Below are 24,473 nucleotides of genomic sequence, written 5' to 3'. Positions count from 1 at the left end.
GTGGTTTCAGTGTGTTCTCCTCCCTCCCTCCCAGACCTCTCGTCATCTCTCTGACTCCGCTCTCTGACAGCTGTCCGGGGTTCTCAGCGCGTCCTCCCTCCCAGGCCTCTAGTCATCGCTCTGACTCGGCTTTCTGACAGCTGTCCGGGGTCCTTGGGGCCCTTGGGGCCCTCCTGGGCCCAGTTCAGTGGCTTCGCTCAGTCTGCATTGAGCCTCTCCATGGGATGTGGTTCTGATAACCAGCCTGTTCTTGCCACTCTTAACGTGGTCTGCATGAAAGGATTGTTTTTGACTTGCCTATGTTTCTGACTATGCATCCTCAGCTCTCTGTGACTTCTTGATCTTTGTTTCCCTTAAAAGTCCACATTCCCCCAGGTTCTGTCCTTGGCCTCTCTGACATCTCAGAGGGCGCGGCTATCCATTCCGATCCCACGGCTGCCCTCACTTCATCGTGTTAATGGTTCCAGATCTGAGGCATCTTGTGAAATCCAGAATGAAATTTAAAAACCTCTCCCACCAGGCATGTCCTGTTAGTACCTCTATGTCCCCTTCCTGAAACCCTTGCCTGCAGAGGGGACACCCAGGGATTTGAGGCTTCAGACTGGTGTTGAGAAAGACCTCAGCGGTAGCAGGAGGGGGAGGATTGTCTGGGGCAGTTGGGTGTGTGGGGAGGAAGAGCAATTAAGAGACTAGAGGAAGAAGAGGTGAGAGTGAGTGAGGACTTTGAATTAAGCTGGGTTGAGGGGATGGAGAAGGAAGGAGACAGGTGTGAGGAACGTTAGAGGGGCGTTATCTTGGATGGATATGGAGTGGAGGAAGAGGGAAGGATTTGAGGCTTTAGGATGACCCCTGTGTTCTGCTCTTAACAGGTGATAGTGATATTTGCTGGGGTAGGACATACAGGAGGAGGAGAGACGGGAACTGTATTGACAGAAAGGTGATGAGTTGAGTTTGGGAGTATGATGAGCTTCTGTGACATTTAACATCTTTATATAGGATTTACCTCATTGGTCATTCCTTTTTGAGAGTCTATTCAGCAATCATTGGAAAAGACCCTGATGCTGGGAAAGATTGAAGGCAAAAGAGGAAGAGGGCAACAGAGGATGAGATGGTTACATAGCATCACCGACTCAATGGACATGAGTTTGAGCAAACTCCCGGAGCTAGTGAAGGACAGGGAACCCTGGCGTGCTGCAGTCCATGGGGTCACAGAGTCGGACATAACTTAGCGAGTGAACAATAGCAGCAGTAGCTGTTCCGCCAGTGTTTGGGTGCCAACCCTAGCCCTTTGATTGTGTTTTTCCATTGACTCCCATTAAACGTAGTTTGTGGAGGGATTCAGAGTTGTGCCATGCCTTGGCCCAGAAGTGAGGAGACAAGGCTGTCTCCTGTATGGGTCCTGCTTCAGCAGCGCTAACAGCGTCATGCTCCTTGTTTCCAGCTTGCCCCCGACGACGCCTGGCGGTGCCCGCACTGTAAGCAGCTGCAGCAGGGCAGCATTACCTTGAGCCTCTGGACTCTGCCCGACGTGCTGATCATACATCTGAAGAGGTTTCGACAGGTAAGGAGATCCTTTAGCCTAGGGAAGAGCGCTGTGACCAGGTGTCTTAGGCCCCCTACTGGCGGGCTGTTGGGGATGGTTCTTTTGTGTCCCCCTGTGAGCCCACGATCTTGTGTTGTTACAGACCCACATTTTCCCCTGCGTTTGGGGCCCTGTGTTGTTCTTTCCCAAAGCAAAGTTCAAGCGTCCTGTGACCTTCGAATCCTAACCATTTTAGTTCATACGGCAGATGTTTTACTTTGTTCCTGAGGATTTGCTTTAGATTTGTAAATGTTGTGCTCAAGTAAGTGTGCTTTGGGATTAAAAAAAAAAATTTGAGCTCCTTTCTGGGGGCGGGAAGAATTCTGTTTCTACCTAAATTAATAACGGGTGTTGTCCTGCTTCCAAGGAGCTGTTGTACAGTTGGGGAGATGAGTCATACATGTATACAAAGAAAATCTGCTTTGCATTGTATGGCTTTGTGAGTCAGTTTTCCCAAAAAGACTTGTCTCTTCCTGAGGTTAGAGCTGTCCTGGGCCGCCCCCTTGTAAGGGAGGTAAATGAAAGGTAGATGCTGGAAGGAGTCTCTGAGCCTGGCTGCAAGAAGGTATGGATCTGAAAGATTAGGAGGAGGCCTGCAGCAGGTGACGGAGGAGCACGTGTATAGTACCTGGATGCAGTGGGTGCAGAGCACGGCAGGAGGCTGAGAGCTGAGGCCAGTGTGGCTGGAGGTCTGGGGGGTTGGGGAGAAAGGCGTGAGTTGAAGTAGAAGAGGCTGGCGGTGGCTGGTAATCCAACCCTTGTAGGCAGAGTGGGATTCTGAACCAGTGAAGCAACATGACCAAAGGTGTGATTTGAAGAGACCGTTCAGGCTGCTGTGTGGAGAATTAGAGGCTACAAGGATGCAGATGGGGAGGTCTGAAGGAGGCCATTTATCCAGGGCAGGCCCGGCTGATGGCTGGCATTGGAGTTGCGGCAGTGGAGGTGGAGAGACCTGGATAGATTTGGGAGATGTCTAGGACTCGCTGATGAAGTGAAGATGCTGGGGGCCCACGTGGTCGCTGGGGCAGGGCTTGCACACGGAGGTTTGGAGTCCAGCCCCTGTGCTAGTGAGGAGTGAGCTTGTGCCTTGAGTGTCCCAGCTGCACACTTCCATTGAGGTCCGCGGGTGGACGGCCCGCTGGGGGTTTACCCAGCCCTCTGTCTCTTTCCACCCGCACAGACTGATGTCCTTTGCTTTCTGTTTCTTTTGAAGACATATAGTCACACCTCCAGTGCCCCAGCTCAAAACTGTAGTGTCATCTTTGACTGTTCTTTCTTGTCCCTGACACCTAGGCTTGCTTGTCCTCCCCACTTCCTTCTGTATGTGTCCTCTTCTCCCCATTCTTGCTGTCATCCTGCCAGTTCCAGCTTTCCGCTCCTTCCCAGCAGGTTGCAGCTGCGGTGTCTTTTTATTGGTTTTGTAACCTACACTGCTCTTCCCTCTCGAGCACATTTTGGCCACTACTTCATGACAGCTCTGATGACATCACCTCCTGCCTCAGAGCCTCCCCTTGACTTCCCCCAAGCTTCCTCCCCAAGCTTCCCCCTTGACTACAGAGCAGGGTCCAGGTTCTTTAGCCTGATAATGCAGGACCTGCCTCCCTTTCTCTTAGGAACTTTTCTTTCCCCTTAGAATGGGCATTATCTGTACCTGATTCATTTTTTTAAAGCCCCATAGACACAGGAGGGCTTCCCTTGTGGCTCAATTGGTAAAGAATCTGCTTGCATTGTGGAAGACCTGGGTTTGATCCCTGGGTTGGGAAGATCCCCTGGAGAAGGGAAAGGCTACCCACTCCAGTATTCTGGCCTGGAGAATTCCATGGACTGTATATAGTCCATGAGGTTGCAAAGAATCAGACACGACTGAGTGACTTTCACTATAGACACAGGAAACATTCAGTAGATATGTTTCAACTCATGGCAAGATTTCCAGATTGCCTAAGGTTGTCAGCTCAGTGAAGGTAGCAAGCTAAGTCACTGTTAACTTTGCATGTACTTGCTGGAGGAGGTGGGCCAGGAAGAGGCCCTGTTCCATGAGTTTGGTGCCAACACCATGCTGTCCCTTGACGTATGTTGTTACTCCATTCCTTTTCACGCCTCCGGATGAACCACCGGAAATTGTCATTTTGCACGTTAAAAGCCTTTATTAGGTAAGGGCCAGAAGGCTCATTATCCTCTTACATGTAGTTAATCGCGGGTTCCATTTTTGGTGATATTAAAACCCTCTAGGTATTGGTTGGCCAGAAAGTTCGTTCAGGTTAGTCTATAGCATCTTACGGAAAAACGTGAATGAACTTTTTGGCCAACCCCGGTAGTTAACAGTGTTAACCTGTTCCCTGTGTCGTATGTCTTTGGAAACATCAGATAGGAAACTCAAACCTGCTTCAGCCGATAGAGTCTGCCTTTCACGCTGAACTGGCCTACCCTCTGCTCACATGAACATGCCATCAGGACTTGTTTTTCTTCTTGCAACAGGAAGGAGACAAGCGTATGAAACTTCAGAACATGGTCAAGTTCCCTTTGACCGGCCTGGACATGACACCTCACGTGGTGAAGCGAAGCCAGAGCAGCTGGAGTCTGCCGTCCCACTGGTCTCCATGGAGACGGCCCTACGGACTCGGGAGGGACCCTGAGGACTACATCTATGACCTGTATGCCGTGTGCAATCACCATGGCACCATGCAAGGGGGGCACTACACAGGTCTGCAGTGCGAGAGGCCGGGCGCCTGTGCTGACGGTCCCCCGACGTGTTGTGCTTGTGACAGGGTGGCTGTGCTTTAGAACCTTGCTTTCTCTTCCAGCGGGAAGTGTGCCGACCACGAGGGCAGCTTTCACCTTCCAGTTCTCTGTTCCCTGGCCTCATCTGGTCAGGCTCTGACCCGAGCAGGGAGAGTGGTGGCCTGTGCAGAGGGGTGGCCTCGTCTGGCTCACCCAGGACTTGCCTTCCTGACCTCACCTGCACAGCCCCGTTTAAGGTTCTGCTCTGCTTCCTTGAGGGCCTAGCATCTCCCTGATTTGGAGTGTTTGTGGACCACTTTTTTTTAGCAGTGTCTTTAAAGTGACTTGTAAGGGTTTTTCTTTTTGCTTTGTGTTCAAATTTTTTTTTTTTATTTGTCAAAGCAATAGTGCTCATCATGAAATTTAGAAACTAGAAAGAGGCAAAAAGAATAGTGCCATCAACCCATGAGGATACCACTCCAAAATAATTTGTGAGATTATTACTCAGAAAATGGTGGTGGGCATTCCCTGGAGTCCAGTGATCAAGACTTTACACTTCCACTGTAGGGGGTGGGGGTTGAGTCCCTGGTCGGGGAGCTCAGAGCCCACATGCTGTGTGGCATGACCAAAAACTTCAAAAGAAAAAAAAAGGTAATATTTTTAGAAACTGTGATAAATAGCACACAACAGAATTTTCCTTTTTAACTATTTTTAAGCATATGGTTCCGGAGAAGGCAGTGGCACCCCACTCCAGTACTCTTGCCTGGAAAATCCTATGGACAGAGGAGCCTGGTGGGCTGCAGTCCATGGGGTTGCTAAGAGTCAGACACGACTGAGCAACTTCCTTTTCACTTTTCACTTTCACGCATTAGAGAAGGAAATGGCGACCCACTCCAGTGTTCTTGCCTGGAGAATCCCAGGGACGAGGGAGCCTGGTGGGCTGCCGTCTGTGGGGTCGCACAGAGTCGGACACGACTGAAGCGACTTAGCAGCAGCAGCAGCAGCAGTTCAGTATCATTAAATTCATTCATATCTTCGTGCAGTCATGGCCACTGTCCATCTCAAATTTCTTTCATCTTCCCAAATTGAAACTCTGTATCCATTAAGCAGTAACTCCCTGTTGACCCCTCCCCAGTCCCTGGCAGCCACCGTCCTTTCTGTGAAGCTGATCACTCTGGGTACCTCGTGTGAGTGAATCATACAGTATTTGTCCTTTTGTGTCTGGCTTACTTCCCTTAGTGTGATGTATTCAAGAGTCACCCATGTTGTGTGTCGAATTTTCCTTCTTTTTTAAGGCTGAATAATATCCATTGTAAGTAAGTAACATTCTGATAAGTGGCGTTTACTTCCAATGTTTTCTGTAAGTTTTGGCCGATATTTTATACTGTTGTGATTTGTACTGATGGGCTCTGTTCAGGTGAACCTCTATGGAGCACCTGCTCTGTTTCTTGCTTGCCATGGGCCATAACATATCAGAGGCATGTTGGAAACTAAAAAAACCTCAGCCTCTGTCTTCCAAGAGTGTAAACAAGTGGTTGGGACAGCATAGGCACACATAATATGAAAGTGGAAGTGTGTATTAGGTTCTGTGATTGACGTGTGGACTGTGGGTTCCGGGAGGAGAGACTGGCTGGAGCACCCCCTTCTTGGAGGGTCAGGGGAAGCTGCGGTTAGTAACCTGCCACCTACACTCACGGGGCAGACACTTAGTTTTTGTAAACGTTATTTTTAATGCCTGCAGGATATTCTGATGATGAAACTCTAGTGTGGTATATAACCATTTCCTGTTGTTGAACACATACATTATTTCTGGTGTTTAACTTTGAGGATGACAGTGGTGAACACCTTTGTACATAGTCCCCTTCTGTATCTCTTTGAGATTGAGTCTCAGAAATGGAGTGATGGGGTTCAGGGCATGCATGCATGCTGGGGAGGCACGTATACTGGGGGCTTCTTGCCTGGACATCTGTGTGTGGGGGGAACTTGATGTGTGGGTGGCCAGGACTTGGGTTTCTGCGTCCTTCCCACTCAGCCTGTTTGGCAGAAACACTTCTCTGGGACTTTCTTGTGTCCTCAATTCAACGGTTTCCACCACGGGGCCCCAGGGTGCTGTTGGTTCGTAAATGCAGGGGGAGGTGGAGGAGGGGTGGCCCTGCCGGTTGGTCTTTCAGGCTTTCTGAGACTCTTCCCTGGCAGTCAGCCCCATAACATGGTGAATGAGCCTGGCGGGTCCTAGACCCCCTCCTTGGCCTTGCACACTTCCTCTCTTAACTTGCTCTTCCTCCAGGAGGCAAGAGCTTGAGTGTGACTGGACACAATCTTTTGTTCTTGAAACCCAGTAAGTTCAAATTCTTTCAATATTTAGATGCTGCAAGCTGCAGTCACTTGTGAAAGGAATGATCCAACTTGGAGTGTGTCTCATAGTGGAGCGCTTTGGATGGCCTCTACTTGCCCTAGGAAGCACTTTCTAGGAGAAAAAGGAGATAGAGGATCTACTGAAAAAATCTATTAAAGCCAGATTTTAATACTAGATTTTGTGTCTTACATATTTTATATTTATATTCTGTGGGAACCCCTTTGTGTATCTAGGTGGATTTTTCCTCTTGGGGCATTCCTGGTCATATCTCCATTCCTTGATACTAAGTCACAGAGTTATGTACTCAGGGACTCTAAAAATTGAAAGGGACTTAGAGGGAATTTAATTTCACTCATTAGCTGGTGAAGTAACACCTTCTCCAGCATCCCTGGTTGGTGTTTGTGTAGCCTCAGCTTTGGTAAAGAATCTTGCATGCGGAACACTGTTTCTCAGGAAAATACGGACAAGCGTGTTGTTTGGTTTCTAGCTAGAAACTGTTAAGGAAAATAGGACATGCTAGCCTCATGTTGCTCTTTTTATGGGATAGACTGGAAAGTGCCTGGAAACCTATAGCTACCTTGGAGGCAGTACAATTAGAGGAGTGTGGGCTAGAAGCTAGACATGTCTTCCTAGCTCTGTGACGTTAGGTGAAGAACTGTATTCTAACCTAGTGGCCATGCAGGGGAGCTGAAATGCTCATGTCTGCTTCTTGGGGCCTGTTACCTAGGAGTGACTCAGGTATTTTCTGCATTTATGTCCCCTTTCCCATGCTTAGACGGTAAAGTGTCTGCCTACAATGCAGGAGGCCCGGGTTCAATCCCTGGGTTGGGAAGATCTCCTAGAGAAGGAAATGGCAACCCACTCCAGTATTCTTGCCTGGAAAATCCCATGGACAGAGAAGCCTGGTGGGCTATAGTCCATGGGGTCGCAAAGAGTCAGACACGACTGAGCGACTTGACTTACTTTACTCCCCATGCTTAGACCATACCACTACTTCTTGCATAAGAACATTTAAGTACTTGAGCATTGTTAAGTTAAAGATACCATACTTCTAAGCTTTCACTTGGAATGTTTATTTTAATGTGTTGTTTATTTTGCACTGGTTCTACCTATAGTTACATGGTATACGTATGGCTGACTTGTAATGATTCTAGAACAGTGCTTCTTAAATGATCTGTGATGAAGAACCTTTTAAAAGATTTCTTAAATCTTTTGAGAAATTTCCAGTCCTTCGTGAGCCAGAACTTACTCAAAAACACAATAAAAACATCAGACTACTATGAATGTTTTTAAATGCTTACCCCGTTTTGGTGCTTCTCCTGTGGTCTGGCACCAGTCTGTGAGACACAATTTGCATAGCACTGGTCTAGAAAACAATTTAGGAAACAGCACTGGGAAGAAAAGCACACAGAATTATTTTATGAATACATCATTAGCCCGTTGATGAGCCCCTGAGAGTTTCCATGCTATGTCTGAGGACAGAGCACCCCGAGGAGAAGCAGACTGGAGCTGGAACACGGTTGCCCTGCCACCTTCTCTCGGGCACGCTCCTCCATACAGTTGCCCTCCCGCCCCTCCTCCCACTCCTGAACGGCACCCCCTCTCCAGCTGGGCCACAGTGTATCAAGCCTGACCATGCCACTGACCAGACAGTTGCTGTTTGACCAGCTCCATTTGCACTTTCCCCTCTGGTTCCAGTGAGTCCACAGTTACAGACGACTTCCCACCCTGCAGTCATAGGTTCTTCGCCTGCTCTTCTTTGTTGGCACCTGTCTGGTGTAGCCCTGCCTCGCCTGGTCCCTTTCATCTCCTCGGAGTCCATACTCACCCAGTGGTTGTGGCCTATCAAGACTGTCACTCCTGGTGCTACTCGGGGACCTTATGTGTCCTGCCCCCCGGGCCCCTACTGAGTCTGTTCCGGCATTCAGCCAAATGTTGTAGCACTCATTTATGTTCACCCCAATGAGTTAGAAAGTACTGGTACGCATATAGCTTTCTAGATCAAGATTCTTGCTGGTGCTTCAACACTCTTGATTCTTATCTCAGGCTTAGAATTTGATCTGGAGAGAAGGCCGCATGCATTCATCAGCCCCCATTCTCAGTTTGCTGGGGGACTTCCATGAGGCACCGTTTTGCTGCCTCTGAGGGAGGCAGGATAGGGTGGGGGTTTAAGAACAAGCTCGAGGACTAGATAATTCTGAAACAGACTGGACCCTGTGCTTTACCAGCTGTGTGGCCTTGGGCAAGCTGGTTAATCATTTTGAGCCTCTGTAAAATGGGAGTAGTAATAGAACAAATTACATAGGATCAAATGAGATATACATAACAAGTGTTAAACAAGTATTAGCTGCTGCAGTGGCCACAGGACTGGAAAAGGTCAGTTTTCATTCCAATCCCAAAGAAAGGCAATGCCAAAGAATGCTCAAACTACCACACAATTGCACTCATCTCACATGCTAGTAAAGTAATGCTCAAAATTCTCCAAGCCAGGCTTCAGCAATATATGAACCGTGAACGTCCTGATGTTCAAGCTGGTTTTAGAAAAGGCAGAGGAACCAGAGATCAAATTGCCAACATCCGCTGGATCATGGAAAAAGCAAGAAAGTTCCAGAAAAACATCTATTTCTGCTTTATTGACTATGCCAAAGCCTTTGACTGTGTGGATCACAATAAACTGTGGAAAATTCTGAGAGATGAGAATACCAGACCACCTGACCTGCCTCTTGAGAAACCTATATGCAGGTCAGGAAGCAGCAATTAGAACTGGACATGGAACAACAGACTGGTTCCAAATAGGAAAAGGAGTGTGTCAAGGCTATATATTGTCACCCTGCTTATTTAACTTCTATGCAGAGTACATCATGAGAAACGCTGGGCTGGAAGAAGCACAAGCTGGAATCAAGATTGCCGGGAGAAATATCAATCACCTCAGATATGCAGATGACACCACCCTTATGGCAGAAAGTGAAGAGGAACTAAAAAGCCTCTTGATGAAAGTGAAAGAAGAGAGTGAAAAAGTTGGCTTAAAGCTCAACATTCAGAAAACGAAGATCATGGCATCTGGTCCCATCACTTCATGGGAAATAGATGGGGAAACAGTGGAAACAGTGTCAGAGTTTATTGTTTTGGGCTCCAAAATCACTGCAGATGGTGACTGCAGCCGTGAAATTAAAAGACGCTTACTCCTTGGAAGAAAAGTTATGAACAACCTAGATGGCATATTGAAAAGCAGAGACATTACTTTGCCAACAAAGGTCCGTCTAGTCAAGGGTATGGTTTTTCTAGTGGTCATGTATGGATATGAGAGTTGGACTGTGAAGAAAGCTAAGCACCGAAGAATTGATGCTCTTGAAGTGTGGTGTTGGAGAAGACTCTTGAGAGTCCCTTGGACTGCAAGGAGATCCAACCAGTCCATTCTGAAGGAGATCAGCCCTGGGATTTCTCTGGAGGGAATGATGCTGAAGCTGAAGCTCCAGTACTTTGGCCACCTCATGCGAAGAGTTGACTCACTGGAAAAGACTCTGATGCTGGGAGGGATTGGGGGCAGAAGGAGAAGGGGACGACAGTGGATGAGATGGCTGGGTCGCATCACTGACTTGATGGACGTGAGTCTGAGTGAACTCCGGGAGTTGGTGATGGACAGGGAGGCCTGGCGTGCTGTGATTCAGGGGGTTGCAAAGAGTCGGACACGACTGAGCGACTGTACTGAACTGAACTGATTGTTAATATCATGATTTCTAGTTCTCGAAACACTAAAATGTTACAGCACCCTTAAAGCAGAGCTTCTCAGTCCTGGCACATTAGCATGTTTGCTGGTAGCTCTTCGTTGTGGTGCCTGTTCTGCGCACGGTAGCCTGTTTGGCAGCAGCCCTGGTCTCGACCCCCGACTCATCATTAGTGTTCTACCTGCCCTGCCAACCCCCAAGTTGTGACCGTCAAAAATGTCTCCATTCATTTCCAGGTGTCCCCTGGGGCAAAATCATCTCTGGTTGAAAGCCGTAGGTTTAACAAATACTCATTTTCTAAGATTAAGTAGAATTTCATCCATTTGGAATAGGTTGGAATTTCGTGAAACATCTTGCTTGTGTATGATTTGGAATTTGGCTTTTTTTTTTTTTAATCCTTTCTCTGCATTACTGCCTGCAACCTTAAAAAGTTATTAAATTATGTGAGGCAAGGAAGCGGTGTCTGTGGGTGGAGCGGAGCAGCCAGAGTGGCCACCCCGGTGCTGATGGCTGCTGGGCTCTCTTTGGCAGCATTCTGCAAGAACTCCGTGGACGGCCTCTGGTACTGCTTCGACGACAGTGATGTGCAGCAGCTGTCGGAAGATGAAGTCTGCACGCAGACGGCATACATCCTTTTCTACCAGAGGCGGACGGCTATACCATCGTGGTCGGCCAACAGCTCGGTGGCAGGTAAGACCATTCCACTCCAGGGGCGGTTTTTCTGAGAACGGAAGGTGGTACTTGATGATCCAGAGGACTTCTCCAGAAGGTCCTCTGATTCTGCCGGTTGGATCAGGTTAATTGTCACATTTGCATTTAATCTGAAGGCAGAATGGTTGCAGTCAAGGAGACGGGGCTGGAATGTGCGAGCAACTGTGACCAGGAGTTGCCTTGGAGGTGGAGTGGAGCCCGGCTCAGTGCACGCTCGTGTGCTTACTTGTGGAGTCAGTGAGCGAGGGAGCTGAGGAGCACCACCGGGCGCTCACAGAGTAGAGGGACCGAGCGATTTGGAAACAGAACCAGACTCGGCTTTGCCACCCCTTGGTCGGGTTATCTTGGAGCATGTCCCATCTAAGCCACATATTTGTCATCCGTAACATGGGTGTAATAATACTACCTACCTCATGAGGTCGTTGTGTCCATCAGATCAGGTAAACTTGGCATTAAAGCCTTTTGTAAAGGGTAAGCACCGTTACAAATTATTCTTTTTTTCCAGTAAGATTGGCCTATTCTGTTAGGGGAAGGATTGAAGGCTGTAATAATTGCAGAGGGCTTGGGTTTAGTTTGATGAGATCTAGTCTGTTGTGTTAAACAAACACAAGAACCAGTATCCACACTTAATGTTGATGCAGCCACACACAATCCAAACGGGGAGAAGGCGTCTTAATGCCACGTTGGGGTTGAGAGAATAGGACAGAGTTCGGGAACGTGGCAGTGTGTGATCAGTTATTCATCCCTGCGCCCCTCAAAGCTTGTGAGGGATAAGCCGGAAGCCGCTCAGAGAAAGCGTCGCTGAGACAGAGAGACCCCTGGTGCATCACGCCCCACACGGTACAGCACTCAGTCTGAAGCTGCTGTCTTCGTTCACAGAAGGTGCGAACTCACGGCTCTAGTGCCGTCCCGCAGTGCTTTCCAGAGTCAGATGTGCTCGGACCTGACACCCCCTTGAGGTCTCCTCGAGACGGTCATGCTGCTGCACGCTCTCCATCTCAGGAGTGGTTTCTGTTGTCCTAACTCATTTAAGGGCCTTCCTGGAACAGACAAGACAGAATGGCACGTGGCCCTGTGTGTGTGTGTGTGCTTGCTTGTTGTATATTAATACTGTGGTTTAAATGATTTAAAAATTTCACCAAACAGGCCAAGAAAGTAACAGTACACCGCTGCTGGCTTTCGTCTGTCTGTCTGGAGTGTTACTGCAAGTGCTTAGAACAGTGCTGTAGTGCTCAGTAAACGTTTCTCGGGTAGATGGAAGGTATGAACAGTTGTGTCTGTTCCATTCTGTTGCTGGCTCTTAAGACTTTGCTTTATGAAGTGTCCGTCCCTGTACTTGGATTTTACAGCTACAGACGTGAGTGGGAGTCTGCCCTCTTTTTCATCCTCACAGTGGGCATTCGAGCAGGCATGGTGTGGGGCCTGGGAGTTAGCGCTGGCCCGACAGTGAGGTCCCCGGGCTTCTGGCCTGACCTCGGTGCCCGCTTCCTTTCCTGCAGGCTCCACGAGTTCCTCCTTGTGTGAACACTGGGTGAGCCGACTCCCGGGGAGCAAGCAAGCCAGCGTGACCTCTGCGGCTTCCTCCAGACGCACCTCCCTGGCCTCGCTGTCTGAGTCCGTGGAGATGACCGGGGAGAGGAGTGAAGACGACGGTGGGTCTGGGTTTCGGTGACAGATTTCCAAAACGGCGACTTGTGGACACGCATACAGGCTCCCTCGTATTGAGGAGCCAAGTCCCAAGAAGGGGTTGGGGGAGCATCAAAGAGGGTGACAGTGAGGGGACTGCGTGGCTGTGGTCACCATCGTATGTAACCTTTTATATCACCGGGCCTTTCGCTTTTCCTCTGGGATCCAGGACTTTCTCCTTCCACTTTGTCGTTTTTCACTTTTAAAATCTAAACGTGGAGGTTAGAACTTTAACTCTGTACGGTAACGGGTACAGTTTAATCACAGTGCTTCTTAAACTCTTCAGAGTAGCTGTGAGGGGACTCAGCGAGCTTGCGATTTGCCGAGGGCTTTGCGGGAGGCTGCCTGGGGATGAGCTGCTATGCGGGGCCTGGTGTGGGAGCGCCTGACTTGCTCTGCTTCTCCTTCCCACCACGCTGTCTCCCTGGAGGGACTTGTGGTGTGTGCTTGGGGAGTGCAGAAGCAGCTAGAACAGAAGCCATTGCCTTTGCATAAAGCTGTTTGGGGGAATTTTGAAAATAGTCACAGTATGCGAGCTTGGAAAAGCTGATAAAAATTGAGCTCTGGTGTTTTCGCCTTCAGCTTCCGCTGGACTAGTGGCAACACAGCCCTCCGTTCCACGCAGGACCCCAAGCTGTGGGGAGGCGATCAGGCAGCTGGAGTCCTGAGCGTTGGGAGGGGGAGAGAGTGAGCTCAGCCTCTATGGGATACCATGAGCTCGGTGACTCACCCCCAGCAGGCCTCAGTCAGTCTGTGGCCTGCATTTCCATCGCTTCTAGTAAACTGCTGCTTGCTGGTGGTGATGGGTAAATCTGAACACAAACTGCAGGAAGAAAACAGGAGTCTGGAGGAAGGCCCGACGTGGAGAACTCCGTCCCACCTCCAGCTCTGCCCCTTCTTCCGACTGTTGCGTCTTCATTTGTAGCGTAAGAGTCTTGGGATGTAACCACCAAGCTCCTGGCTGGCACTCCTGACATTTTATGAAAAACTGACAGTGCCCCTCCGCTTGTTTATTATTTAGAGGTGGTTTTCAGCAAAGCCTTTAAACTTCGAGCTCGCTGTTTCAACAGTGAGCCTAGATATGGTTTGCCTCCAGTCTGTTCTAAATGGCGGAGTTGGGGGAATCAGTATCCTCTTTGGGGTCATCATCATACAGTCGTGCTGGGTGATGCCCATGGCCCAGGGCCTGTCTCTCAGGGTCTCATCCAGACGGAGCTGTATTAATACCACAGCTCCAGTAGCAAGTGTGGAGAATTTCATTTAGAATATTTTCTTTGGAAGTTCAAAGTCACTTACTGCTCTAATTATGAATATTTTTCTTGAAAGTTTTAAGGCACTCAGGGTAGAAGTATATTGTCTCTAGTCCTTTCCACTGATGGCATTCACAGCCAGTGATCACAGGCCCGCCTGCCTGTGATGTTGAGTTTGGGGAAGGGGTTGTGGTTCTGTTGCTGGCTCTGCCTCTAATTACCTTTGTGGTCACGGGCACAGACCTTGCTGCTGTGGGCCCCAGTGTCCTTAGTAAGATGAACTGCTCACGTTTATTGGGCAGTGTGCAATGTCAGGTACCTTGCCAGGCACAGGACTTTGAAGACTTTATTTAATTCTTCTAGTAGCTCTGTGAGTTACAAGGGTCAGGAAATTATGGCCCACAGGCCAAATATGGCCCCTGTCTTTATTTGTTGACAAAAGTTTTGTTGGAACACAGCCACGCCTGTTTGTTTATTTGTTGCCTGTGGCTGCTTTTGCACTAGGGGGGCAGAGTTGAACAGCTGCCCCACAAAGCCTAAAATATTTACTGTCTTGGCCGTTAGAGTAAAAGTCTGCCGAGCCCTAATGTTGAGCAAGAAGGTGCTTTGCTGCTCCCGAAGTTAGAATGCCCCTATTTTATTGGTAAAGGCTCAGAAAAGTTAAAATCACGTGATGACTCACTGACCCCAGACGCACTGGCTCTGAAGGTCACGCTCCCGTCGTCCCCTGAGGCTGGCCTTCCTTTGTTCTGTAGATGTTACTAGCGCATCTTGTTGGCTTGGCTTAACGGTAATCTCTTTGCTGCATTCAGGAGGCTTCTCAACTCGTCCGTTCGTGAGAAGTGTCCAGCGCCAGAGCTTGTCATCCAGACCGTCTGTCACCAGCCCCTTGGCCGTCAATGAAAATTGCATCCGGCCTTCCTGGTCCCTGTCTGCCAAGCTGCAAATGCGCTCCAGTTCCCCTTCCCGCTTCTCAGGAGACTCTCCGATTCACACCTCTGCGTCCACCCTGGAGAAGATCGGGGAGGCAGTGGATGACAAGGTCTCCATCTCCTGCTTCGGTAGCTTGAGGAACCTGTCCAGCAGCCACCAGGACTCGAGTGACAGTCACAGTCGGCGGGAGCACAAGGCTGTGGGTCGGGCCCCTCTGGCTGTCATGGAAGGTGTGTTCAGAGACGAGTCAGATGCCCGCAAGTTGAACTCCAGCGTGGTGGACACACAGAGCAGAAGCTCAGCACATGGGGATCACTTGCCCCCTGTCTCTGATCCATTTGATAACAATAACCAGATTGCATACGTGGATCAGAGCGATTCTGTAGACAGCTCTCCAGTCAAAGAGGTGAAATCCCCAAGCCACCCAGGCTCCCTCGCAAAGAAACCAGAGAGCACAACCAAGAGATCCCCCAGCGCCAAAGGCACTTCTGAGCCAGATCGAAGCTTGCGGAAGGGGAGACCAGCCTTGGCCAGCCAGGAGTCCTCTCTTTCCAGTACGTCCCCTTCTTCTCCCGTTCCCGTAAAAGTGTCCGTAAAGCCCTCCCGCTCCCGAAGCAAAGCCGATTCTTCCTCCAGGGCCAGTGGACGGCATTCCTCCCCTGCCCCTGCCCCAAAGAAGGAGTCCTCCCCCAAGTCCCACGAGTCAGTGTCGTCCCCTTCGCTCCAGAAGCAGAAGTCGGCTTCTTCCCTCGCTTACACTGCTTCCTCCACATCTGCAAAGAAAGCCTCAGGCCCTGCCCCGAGGGGCCCCTTCCCTCCTGGGAAGAGCAGGACTTCAGACAGGAGCTTAAGCCGAGAGGGCTCCAGACACAGCCTGGTTTCCGACAGGGCCAGCGTCACCTCCAGCTCCAAACCCAACTCCCCGCGCGTGAGCCAGGCCAGGGCCGGGGACGGCAGGGCGGATAGCAAGCACGTGCGGAGCTCCTCCATGGCCAGCCTGCGCTCCCCCAGCATGAGCGTGAAGGCTGGTCTGAAGAGGGACAGCAAGTCCGAGGACAAGGGGCTGTCCTTCTTCAAGTCGGCCTTGAGACAGAAAGAGACCCGGCGGTCGACAGATCTAGGCAAGACCGCCTTGCTGTCCAAGAAGGCGGGCGGGGGCTCCGTCAGGTCCGTCTGTAAGAGCGCAGTGGATGACAAGGCAGAGAAAGGCTCCCAGTCGCCAGGCTCCCAGCAGCCAAATGCCAGTGCGGTTGGGAAAGAGCTGCTCGCCTCCAAGGACCCCGCTGCTGCTAAACTTTCCCTGCTGTCCGCTCGCAAGCCCAAGACTTCTCAGCTCGATTCTGCAGCGCCCTCGTCTCCTGGGTGCAGGCAGCCTGCTGAGAAATCCTCCAGAAAGTTACCTTCTAGCATGCAAACCTCTGCACGGCCTTCTCAGAAACCTCAGTGATACTTCTGCAGTCCAGGTGTTTTATCTGTAAAGATGTTAATTTATTTAGAACCCCTTCCCTCCCACCAAAGCCCTTTATGCTTCTGTTTTGTATTTTTTGGGGGTCATGTGCCTGCCGTGTGTGTGTGTGTGTGTGTGTGTGTGTGTGTGTGTGTGCGCGCGTGTGTGTTTGTGCGCGCGTGTGTGTATATGGAGAATTCAATTGCAAATTGTTAAAAGCGTCGCCTTATTCTGCCATTGAACCAAATAACAGCCATAGGCAAAGCATTGACACCAAGCTAACTGAAATAATTATAGACGATACCCTGGACGGTCCCTTTAGTAACTGTACATATTTCTTTCTAGAGAACTCTTAACGACTTTCATTGGACACTAGGGATTTGAAACCTGTGAAACCAGTTAAGCTATCACTAGTGTGCTCTGTAGAAGGATGAATTACTTGACTCTCGTTTCATCTGAGCGGAATTTGTCGTCAGCTGTGGATTGTCACGTGGCACCAGGAACTCTTATGAACTGTGACACTAACAGTGAAATAAACCGAGGGGAAAACTGTCGCTTTCTGCACTTTGGCCCCATCTTACCAGTTTTTGTCAAGGGCAATATTTTCACACTAACGTTTCTCAGGTATATACTCAGCTAGTGTAGGACGGTTGCGCATCCGTGAAAGGATCAGACAAGGTGGCCTGTGGGTTGCTGTTGTTTCTCCTACTGCCACAGAGAGAAGTTTTTAGAGGTAGAAATGAAGTCTTTCACCACCTTCCTATCTGCAAAGACGTGCATTGCCATAAGCTGTCTTGACCTGTGGGATGTGTTTTAAGAGATGGCAAGTCGGATAGCCAGAAAGCCAATCACTAGTAGTTAACATTTTTTTTTTCCCTTGTAAATTTGCTCACTAAGGTCATTGGGGTTTTGAAATGGACTATAGAAAATTCCTGGAAAAAAAGAAATGAATTCTAGACTGGATGCATAAATCTGTGCCATTTCCTTCTCTGGTGTTGCTTTTTTTCCTATGTTAGAAATGGAAAGCCCCATGCTGCCCCGAGTGCGCACACCCGTGTTTCCTCGTCTTGTAACCTGGAGAGGAAAGAAGTCGCCTGATGCCAGCAGCCAGTGGTGGTGTTTTCGAGCGACGTGTGACAGTGTTATGTGCACACTGGTCCTGCCTGTCAGGCTTCGTTGGGATTGTTTTTCAGGAATGCATTTATTTCTTCTTTGTGCTGAAGATGTAATGAAACTCACAAGCAGGCTGGAGCCTGTTTCATCTGGCATTGTCAGTGAAAATTGCGTTTCTTGTTTAGAGAAAAAGGGAACCTCAAGAAATTCACAGATAGGCAAGATATGTATATAGATTATTTCAAGCTTTTAGGAGGTGTTCTGGGATTTTTAGCTTTTTTATTTTCCATTTTTTAAAAATGTCGAAGAGAGTCATGGTTCTGATTCTCTTTGAATAGCGTTTGTCACTTTGCTGTGAAATATGGCATGCTAAGTTTATATGCGTTTACATATTAACTTTTTTTTTAAGTCATGGACTCTTCAGGTTCTTCCTGAACACCTTGTACACGGATCCATTCATATAATCTCCCTCTTCAGTATTGCCGTGTGCGAAGTAACTAGAACATACATTACCTGCATAGCTATGGGTTCTGCACTGCCCTGTTTTTCTTTTTTCCCCCTTTCTTTTCTGTGAATGCCTCTAGGGAGATGCTTCTAGTAGGTTGCTTTATTTTGCTGCTAATTTGAGCACAAGCAGGTTAACCTGCAAGTCTGGAGGCCACGTGTGTTGGGGGTAAGCTGAAATTGTAGACCCCTGCGACGTTTAAGACAGCACATCTGGCCTTGTGAGAGTTATGCTAGTGCTCCGTGAAATCCACTTACTCTGAGCCTGTTGTGCTTGATCCTGACTTCACCACTCTACCAGGAGTCCTCATCTCACCGTGCAGGCGTCTGGCTCCCCAGAGCAGCCTCACTCTCCCCTGCCGGGCTGTGACTGCCTTCCATCTTGATCTTGTTGCTTCGAGCAGCACATTGACAGCTCCATCAGTGTTTAGCCACTGTGAGTTTTCCTGTATCACTTTGATTTCCTGAAAAGATTGCACCAGATGTGGGGTTGTCAATATCTGGAATTGAGTGTTTGTCTATTTGAACCTCTCATCTTTCTTTAATAGGTAAATCTCATTTGAAATCTTTTATCTGAAGCTCTGAAACAGTCTTAGAATCACAGTTGGACTACTCAGTGTTTTAATAACACTTTTTTTGGAGGGGAGGTGGGGAATATAAACAGTTAAGCATTAATAGAATGTAATTTAATTTTCCCAGGGGTAAATATTTCGGAGTTCTCCAAGAATGGATTTTCTGTTGTGTTTAGTGTCTTTATATAATAATAAAAAAAACAACCCAAATCTATGAAATATATTAAAGTTCCATGGGATCTAGAAATAAACTTTGCATATCTATAAACTGTATGTCTATGGAATTTAGTTCCTGTTTCAGATTTTAATGTTAAAGAAATCAGGAAGTATGGCACTGTCTAGGCATCTTGGTAAGCAGTGAAAATTTCATCCTTAGTTATTAGGTTGCAACCTTTAAGCCACAGAAAAAGGATATTTTGCCCAAAAGTTTGGAGATGCTCTTTGTGATGTGAAGTATCTTCTAGAAAAATTACACTTGGTTCAGTTCTGTTCTTTGGTGGAGTTAGGGACTCGGTGTTCTGTTTTTTCTCTTCTCAGTGATGTTTGGCACAATGAGCTTATATGTGTTTTGGGGTTAAAAATCATCTGCTAAAGATGGTAGACCCCTTCCTAGTTGACAACCAGGTGGGCCTAATTAGAGCAGTCATATTTCCTGATAGGCACAAAATAATCACCAACAGTAGTGTTGCATCTGTAATGTTTGTTTGCTTTTTAAAACCTTTATCCTTGATTTCTTTTCCCGTGAACATCGGGTGCACTGAGTCTTCATCATTCCTTCCAACAGCCCTGCACCTTGCCTTTGTAACCCCTAATGTAATGGGGAAGCACAAAGAAACTTAAGCGTGTGGCACCCCAAGACCGTCTCCCACCTTTTCTGTGTATTTTCTCATCCTAAAAGCAGCCTAGCTGAAAGTAAGTAATGCTCCACTGGGCAGATAGAAATGGGTGTGGGAGTGTTTGTGGTTTCGCAGAGTACTGTTGCTGTCTGTGAGGCTGCCCTGACCTCTTCTGCCATCCTCCTTTCATCATGCATTCGGCAAACATTCGTTGAGGGCCTGCTTTGCTTGTAAAGGCAAGCTGCGAGCTTCGGGAGTTCGTGCAGCTGATGGGCCCTGGGAGCACCGCTGAACCAGGGGTGCCAGTGACGTCCTAGACGGGGCGACAGTCCTCCCAAGCAGGAAGCTCAAGTGGATCCTGGTGATCGGCCGAGGCTTGGGGACCTCCTGAACAAGTCTGCTCTGTTCTGGAAACCAACAGTGCCCTTCTTCATCTTTGGAGACATTTTTCTGTCACATCCTCTGTTTCAGACTGTGCTGTCTCGACTAAGAGGTTGGAAATCCGATCTGCAGTCCCTCTTCTTTAGAATTTGGTCACCTGCATTTGTGTGAGGTGGATGCGGGGATTTCTGTGGGTGGTGGGGGGGAAATGGTCATCCCTCTAAAATAACCTATCATGAAGAAAACAGGACAGAATGTAAAGGAAACAGAAGTGACAGCCTTTACGAGAAAAGGAACAGAAGAGCTGTGAACAAAGCTCATTTATTTCAAATAAACGTGTTTTAAAAAGTAGATTGACATCAATGTTAAATTTCATTCTGACCAATTACTGAGCAGCTGGAGATACTGTTTCCCTGTGTAGGTTATAATAATTATTGGATGCAAAGATTATTAGTGTTCCTGGGTTGGATTTTTGAGCTAGTATGCAAATCACAAGCACAGTTTCAATAAAACGTATTCTATGAGGCACACTGAACTTTGTATTACTTGGAATTGAGAAGAGCAAAGTTGCTGACAAACCAGTGCCTATATCATAAACATAAACACAAGAAATAGCTGTTACTGTGCAGGCTGTCTGTGTTCAATTTCTTAAAGGGTAATGTTATTGCTAACTTCATATTTTGGGGAGGAAATCCCATGCGTTTATTTAAATGGACAGTCCATACTGCCGTTTGATCAACTCTCAAAGTGTTTTTGCATCTGCATTTTGAGCATGACCAATCATTTTTTTCCCCCAAGTAATGGAAATAATTTTGCATGGCCTCCGTCTAACCCAGCAAGCATGCTGTTACTACCTATGCAAACAACTAAGAAAAAATACAGACTACTTACACTCAATGTGAGTTTGAAAAAAAAAAGACATCTCTTAGATTCTGGAGCTCTATTTTTGAATCTGTAATTCTATAATCAGTATTGAAAAGCATGAATGTGATTTTTTGTTTTGCTTTGCATGTGTTTCTCTTGGCCGGGTTTTTTTTTTTTTTTTTAATCATTGGCAAGATTGTGTGTAAAATAAGTATTTTGCAAGCAGGAGTGGAAATGGGTGTGTTGAACACACAGTGGTTTATATACTGTATTTAGCCAGAAGACTTTCCTAAAGTATTTTGTTCTAAAAATGACCTGCCATTTTCTATAGATCTTAATGTTTTATATCTTTTAGGGTTCTATCGTGGTCACAAGGAAAGAATGTGACTTCTAACAGTGCTAACAATTTTCAGACACTTTTGTAGAGACTTAGAGCTGTTCTGGAAAGCTTTGGCACTTTCCCCACCACTGGTCACAGTGCGACTGAGCTGTGAGTGTACGGTAGCGTCCACAGAGGATTAGGTTCTAGAGCTGCTCACAGTCGTCTAAGACTGGTGTTTCCCAGTTGAGGGAGAAGGGAGATCCAGACTTGGGAGGCTTTTTTCAGATCTCATGTACTCTCCCGGATTCCATCAAGCCTCTTGCGAAGAACTTGTCTGAGGTTGGGATACCCAGCGCTCACTAGAATTGTCTGGGGAACTTTTAAAAATGCCTCGGTCCCACTCCTCAGCTTTTGATCTAATTAGTGTAGTGGCAGGTCCCAGGAGCTACCATCAAGATATTTAAAGCTCGGAAGTGTTTCTAATTTGCAGAGTTGAGAAGCACTGTGATACACCTTCCCTTTGCTGAGAAATATGGCGAGAATCACTGCCTTGTGAAGTACTCACAAATGACTCAGAGTCCTCTGTTGCTTTGGAGAGAGAGACAAGGGAAAAAAAAAAAACGTTAACTGACCAAACTCCTGTTTGAAATAAGGGGGGCTGCCTTTCTGATGTGAGGAGCTCGGAGCATTGAGTGCCTCAGCCCTTGCCCGTCTGGTGGGAGCCAGGGGTCTGTAGTTCACTGGAGCCGTCAGTGTCCCATGGGGCTTGCCTCCTTCCCACAGCCTCTCTACCAGAGGCCACAGCAGGGCCAGACCTTGGCAGGGAGCAGGGTGGTCACTCTGAGTTAGAAAATGCTAAAGTAAAACCTCCAGTGGCTTTGAAAAAGCTGTCCCTGATTCTGATAGACCATGGTCACCTGGTAATAGTTATAGTAGCAAACCCTAGGCTGCTGCCCAATTTCCTCTTTAGGAATATTTAGCTCACTCTCTTACTATCCAGAATGTAGTTTCAGGATTTTTTTTTTTAAATGACTGTGAAGCATTTTATTTGGGGTTTTTTTTTGGGGGGGGAGGGCGGTGGTCAGTAACCCTCAGTATTTTTTTCATGTAACTAAAAAAATGACTATGCATCCAAAAATTTGGCAGTACATGTTACCTATGGAGGCGAATGAAATTTAGTTTTAATCTGTGGTGAGCTGAATGCACTAAGAATATATTCAAAATAAGCTGCTGTGCTTCTCAGGTGATTGCTGCCTGTTAAGCATGATGCTGCCTACAGAAGAAGAAAACACAGTTTACTGGAGGTTTTCAACACTTCAAGGAATCAGTTAGAAGTAAAAACCCAAGTTGGAAATGCTCCTTTAGAAAGGCTGCCCTGAGCAGTGATACCAGTTGTAACGGTGAAAATGCAATATGAAATCCCCTAGGTGCTATTTTAAATGGTGAGGTGTCATTATACCAAATGGGGAGGCAGTTACTGTGTTTCTGGAGCTGAAGTTCTCCTTGTAGGCCTTTCACATATGCATTTATGTTCCCTTTGGTTTTGCTCACCAACTGTGCCTCTCACCACTGGTTAAAATTGAATTCAAGCCCCATTACAAAAGTAGTTTCTTGATTGAACTCTTAAGTTTTTACCGTGGAATTTCTATAGTTGTCTTAAAAGCTGCATGTCATATCACTGTATAACAAAATGCTTTGGTGGTGGTCATGCACCATTCATAGTGATTTGTGTATGATTTTCTTTTTTAGTTGTACAGTAATATGGAAGGCAGAATGTCTTTCCTTGAGGCTGGGAACAAAGTGTATCATACATTTTAAATTATTTTAGAACAAGTGCATGAGATATGTCACTGACTTCTGTTATTTATTTGTATGTTTTATTATTCAAAGTGTATGCACTTTTAAGAAGCAAAATTTATATTTTTATGTTTAAAATGTTTTATTTCTGGAACAGCAGTTGATTATATAGTATACAGTTGGAATTTAAGAGAAAAGTGGAAAAATGTAATGAAATATAATAAATTTATTACATGATGCCCTCTTCAAGCCATATTCCTCTTTCTCCCCTTGCCAACCTCCATATTTTTGGTGTTAAACTAACTTTGGAAATTAAACAGGTACTTGTACTATACTGATGGATACAAAATGCTTTAAAGTTGTAGTATTAAGTGAAAACAAGTTGCAGAAGGATACATACATTTTGTAAGTAACATTTTAAAACAAACAAAAAATCTCATCCATGCTTATTTAATTTTCATAACCAAGAGTAAATGCAGCCATTTTCTTCAAGAGGCATGGGCCCTGGAAGTAGATAAAAACTCACATTTTAACTCAGTTCCAGTGGGCTTTCCAACTTTTGTATTATTTCTCTCTTCTACCAAGATTTTATGATGGGAGGCAACAGCGGTTTAAAAGGAACCATCTTTTCTGGACCCTCTTGCCCCTGATAGCTTCTTTTTCCTCCATCCTGTTGTGATGAAGATGTCACCTCTCAGGATGACTCCCTATTGAGGATGTCACATCACCTACAACCACTTGGGGGCACTAGAGGTCAGCATTATCAACGGTGTCCATCCTTCAAGTTCTTAGCCTGTGTGGGAATGCTTCTTTGATATGAGTTGAGGAGCATTATTAAGTGGACAGGGGTTTCAGTTTAGATAAGTACCACCAGCCATCATTTTTCCTAAGAATTGTTGGATACAGATCACAGGACAGATCTTATTTTCCTATGGCACAGCATTATGGTTTAGGGTTAGGGCGGGGAGGCTGTTCCTAACCAAGGATGAGTGAACCATAAAACCTAAAGTACAGCACCATAAACCTAATTTTAACTGGTAAGATTGTGCTTTAGGTTGTATGAGAGAATGTAACCATGTAGTACACTGATCGTTTGAGAGGCATCTTTAATGTCCGAAAATGTTCACGTTGTAAAATACAGATACCGTAGTCATTTTAATAATAAGGCAAGTATTGAAAGATCACTGTCTCCTTAGAATTTGGAAGATGATTTTCAAATATTTGAATGATCAGTATCTCCCCACACATGTTTCCCTTCTGTGTCAGTCTTCCTGGAAAAAGCAAAGGCCTGATAAATCCCCTCTCCCTGGCACACGTATTCCTGTGGGTCTCGTGACTGATTCCAGGTCACTGTCACTCCACAGGGTGTGGCTTGAAGCCACCCTCAGCCCCCAGGATGCCCTTTCTCCATCCCTGGCACCTCCTGAATTCTCCCAGGTGGACGTCTTGGGTTTTCTTTTCGTGGCTCTGTTCTCTGTCTTGAGATGGGTCGTATGGTAGGTGTGCCCTCTTTGGGTGGGTTGAGTCTTCCTCATTAAGAACCCTCTGCAGCTCAGTCCTGACTTGGTCTGGCCTCAGCCGTGTTTCTCACCCCCTCCCCACATTTCCACACAGAAGACCAGAGCTCTCCTCTCCCAGACAGGTTTTTGCCTGATGCAGCGTAACCCATCAGCTTG

The 24,473-nt window shown here is 47.2% G+C and overlaps 1 protein-coding gene across 1 annotated transcript in view; it reads left to right on the top strand.

Annotated features, from left to right (window-relative positions):
- USP31 (ubiquitin specific peptidase 31) overlaps positions 1-23,046 on the top strand; it is an 84,017-nt gene extending 60,971 nt beyond the window's left edge. The window contains exons 12-16 of the mRNA XM_018040708.1: positions 1,442-1,561; positions 4,058-4,283; positions 10,913-11,071; positions 12,592-12,744; positions 14,841-23,046. Coding sequence (XP_017896197.1) covers positions 1,442-1,561; positions 4,058-4,283; positions 10,913-11,071; positions 12,592-12,744; positions 14,841-16,408 — 2,226 coding nt within the window. The 3' untranslated portion in view covers positions 16,409-23,046. The remainder of the gene's footprint in view (positions 1-1,441; positions 1,562-4,057; positions 4,284-10,912; positions 11,072-12,591; positions 12,745-14,840) is intronic.

This window comes from Capra hircus, chromosome 25 (assembly GCF_001704415.2).
Source record: "Capra hircus breed San Clemente chromosome 25, ASM170441v1, whole genome shotgun sequence".
Classification (NCBI taxonomy): domain Eukaryota; kingdom Metazoa; phylum Chordata; class Mammalia; order Artiodactyla; family Bovidae; genus Capra; species Capra hircus.
Note: the sequence above shows the minus strand (reverse complement) of the source record. Positions and strands in the feature narration are given on the sequence as shown.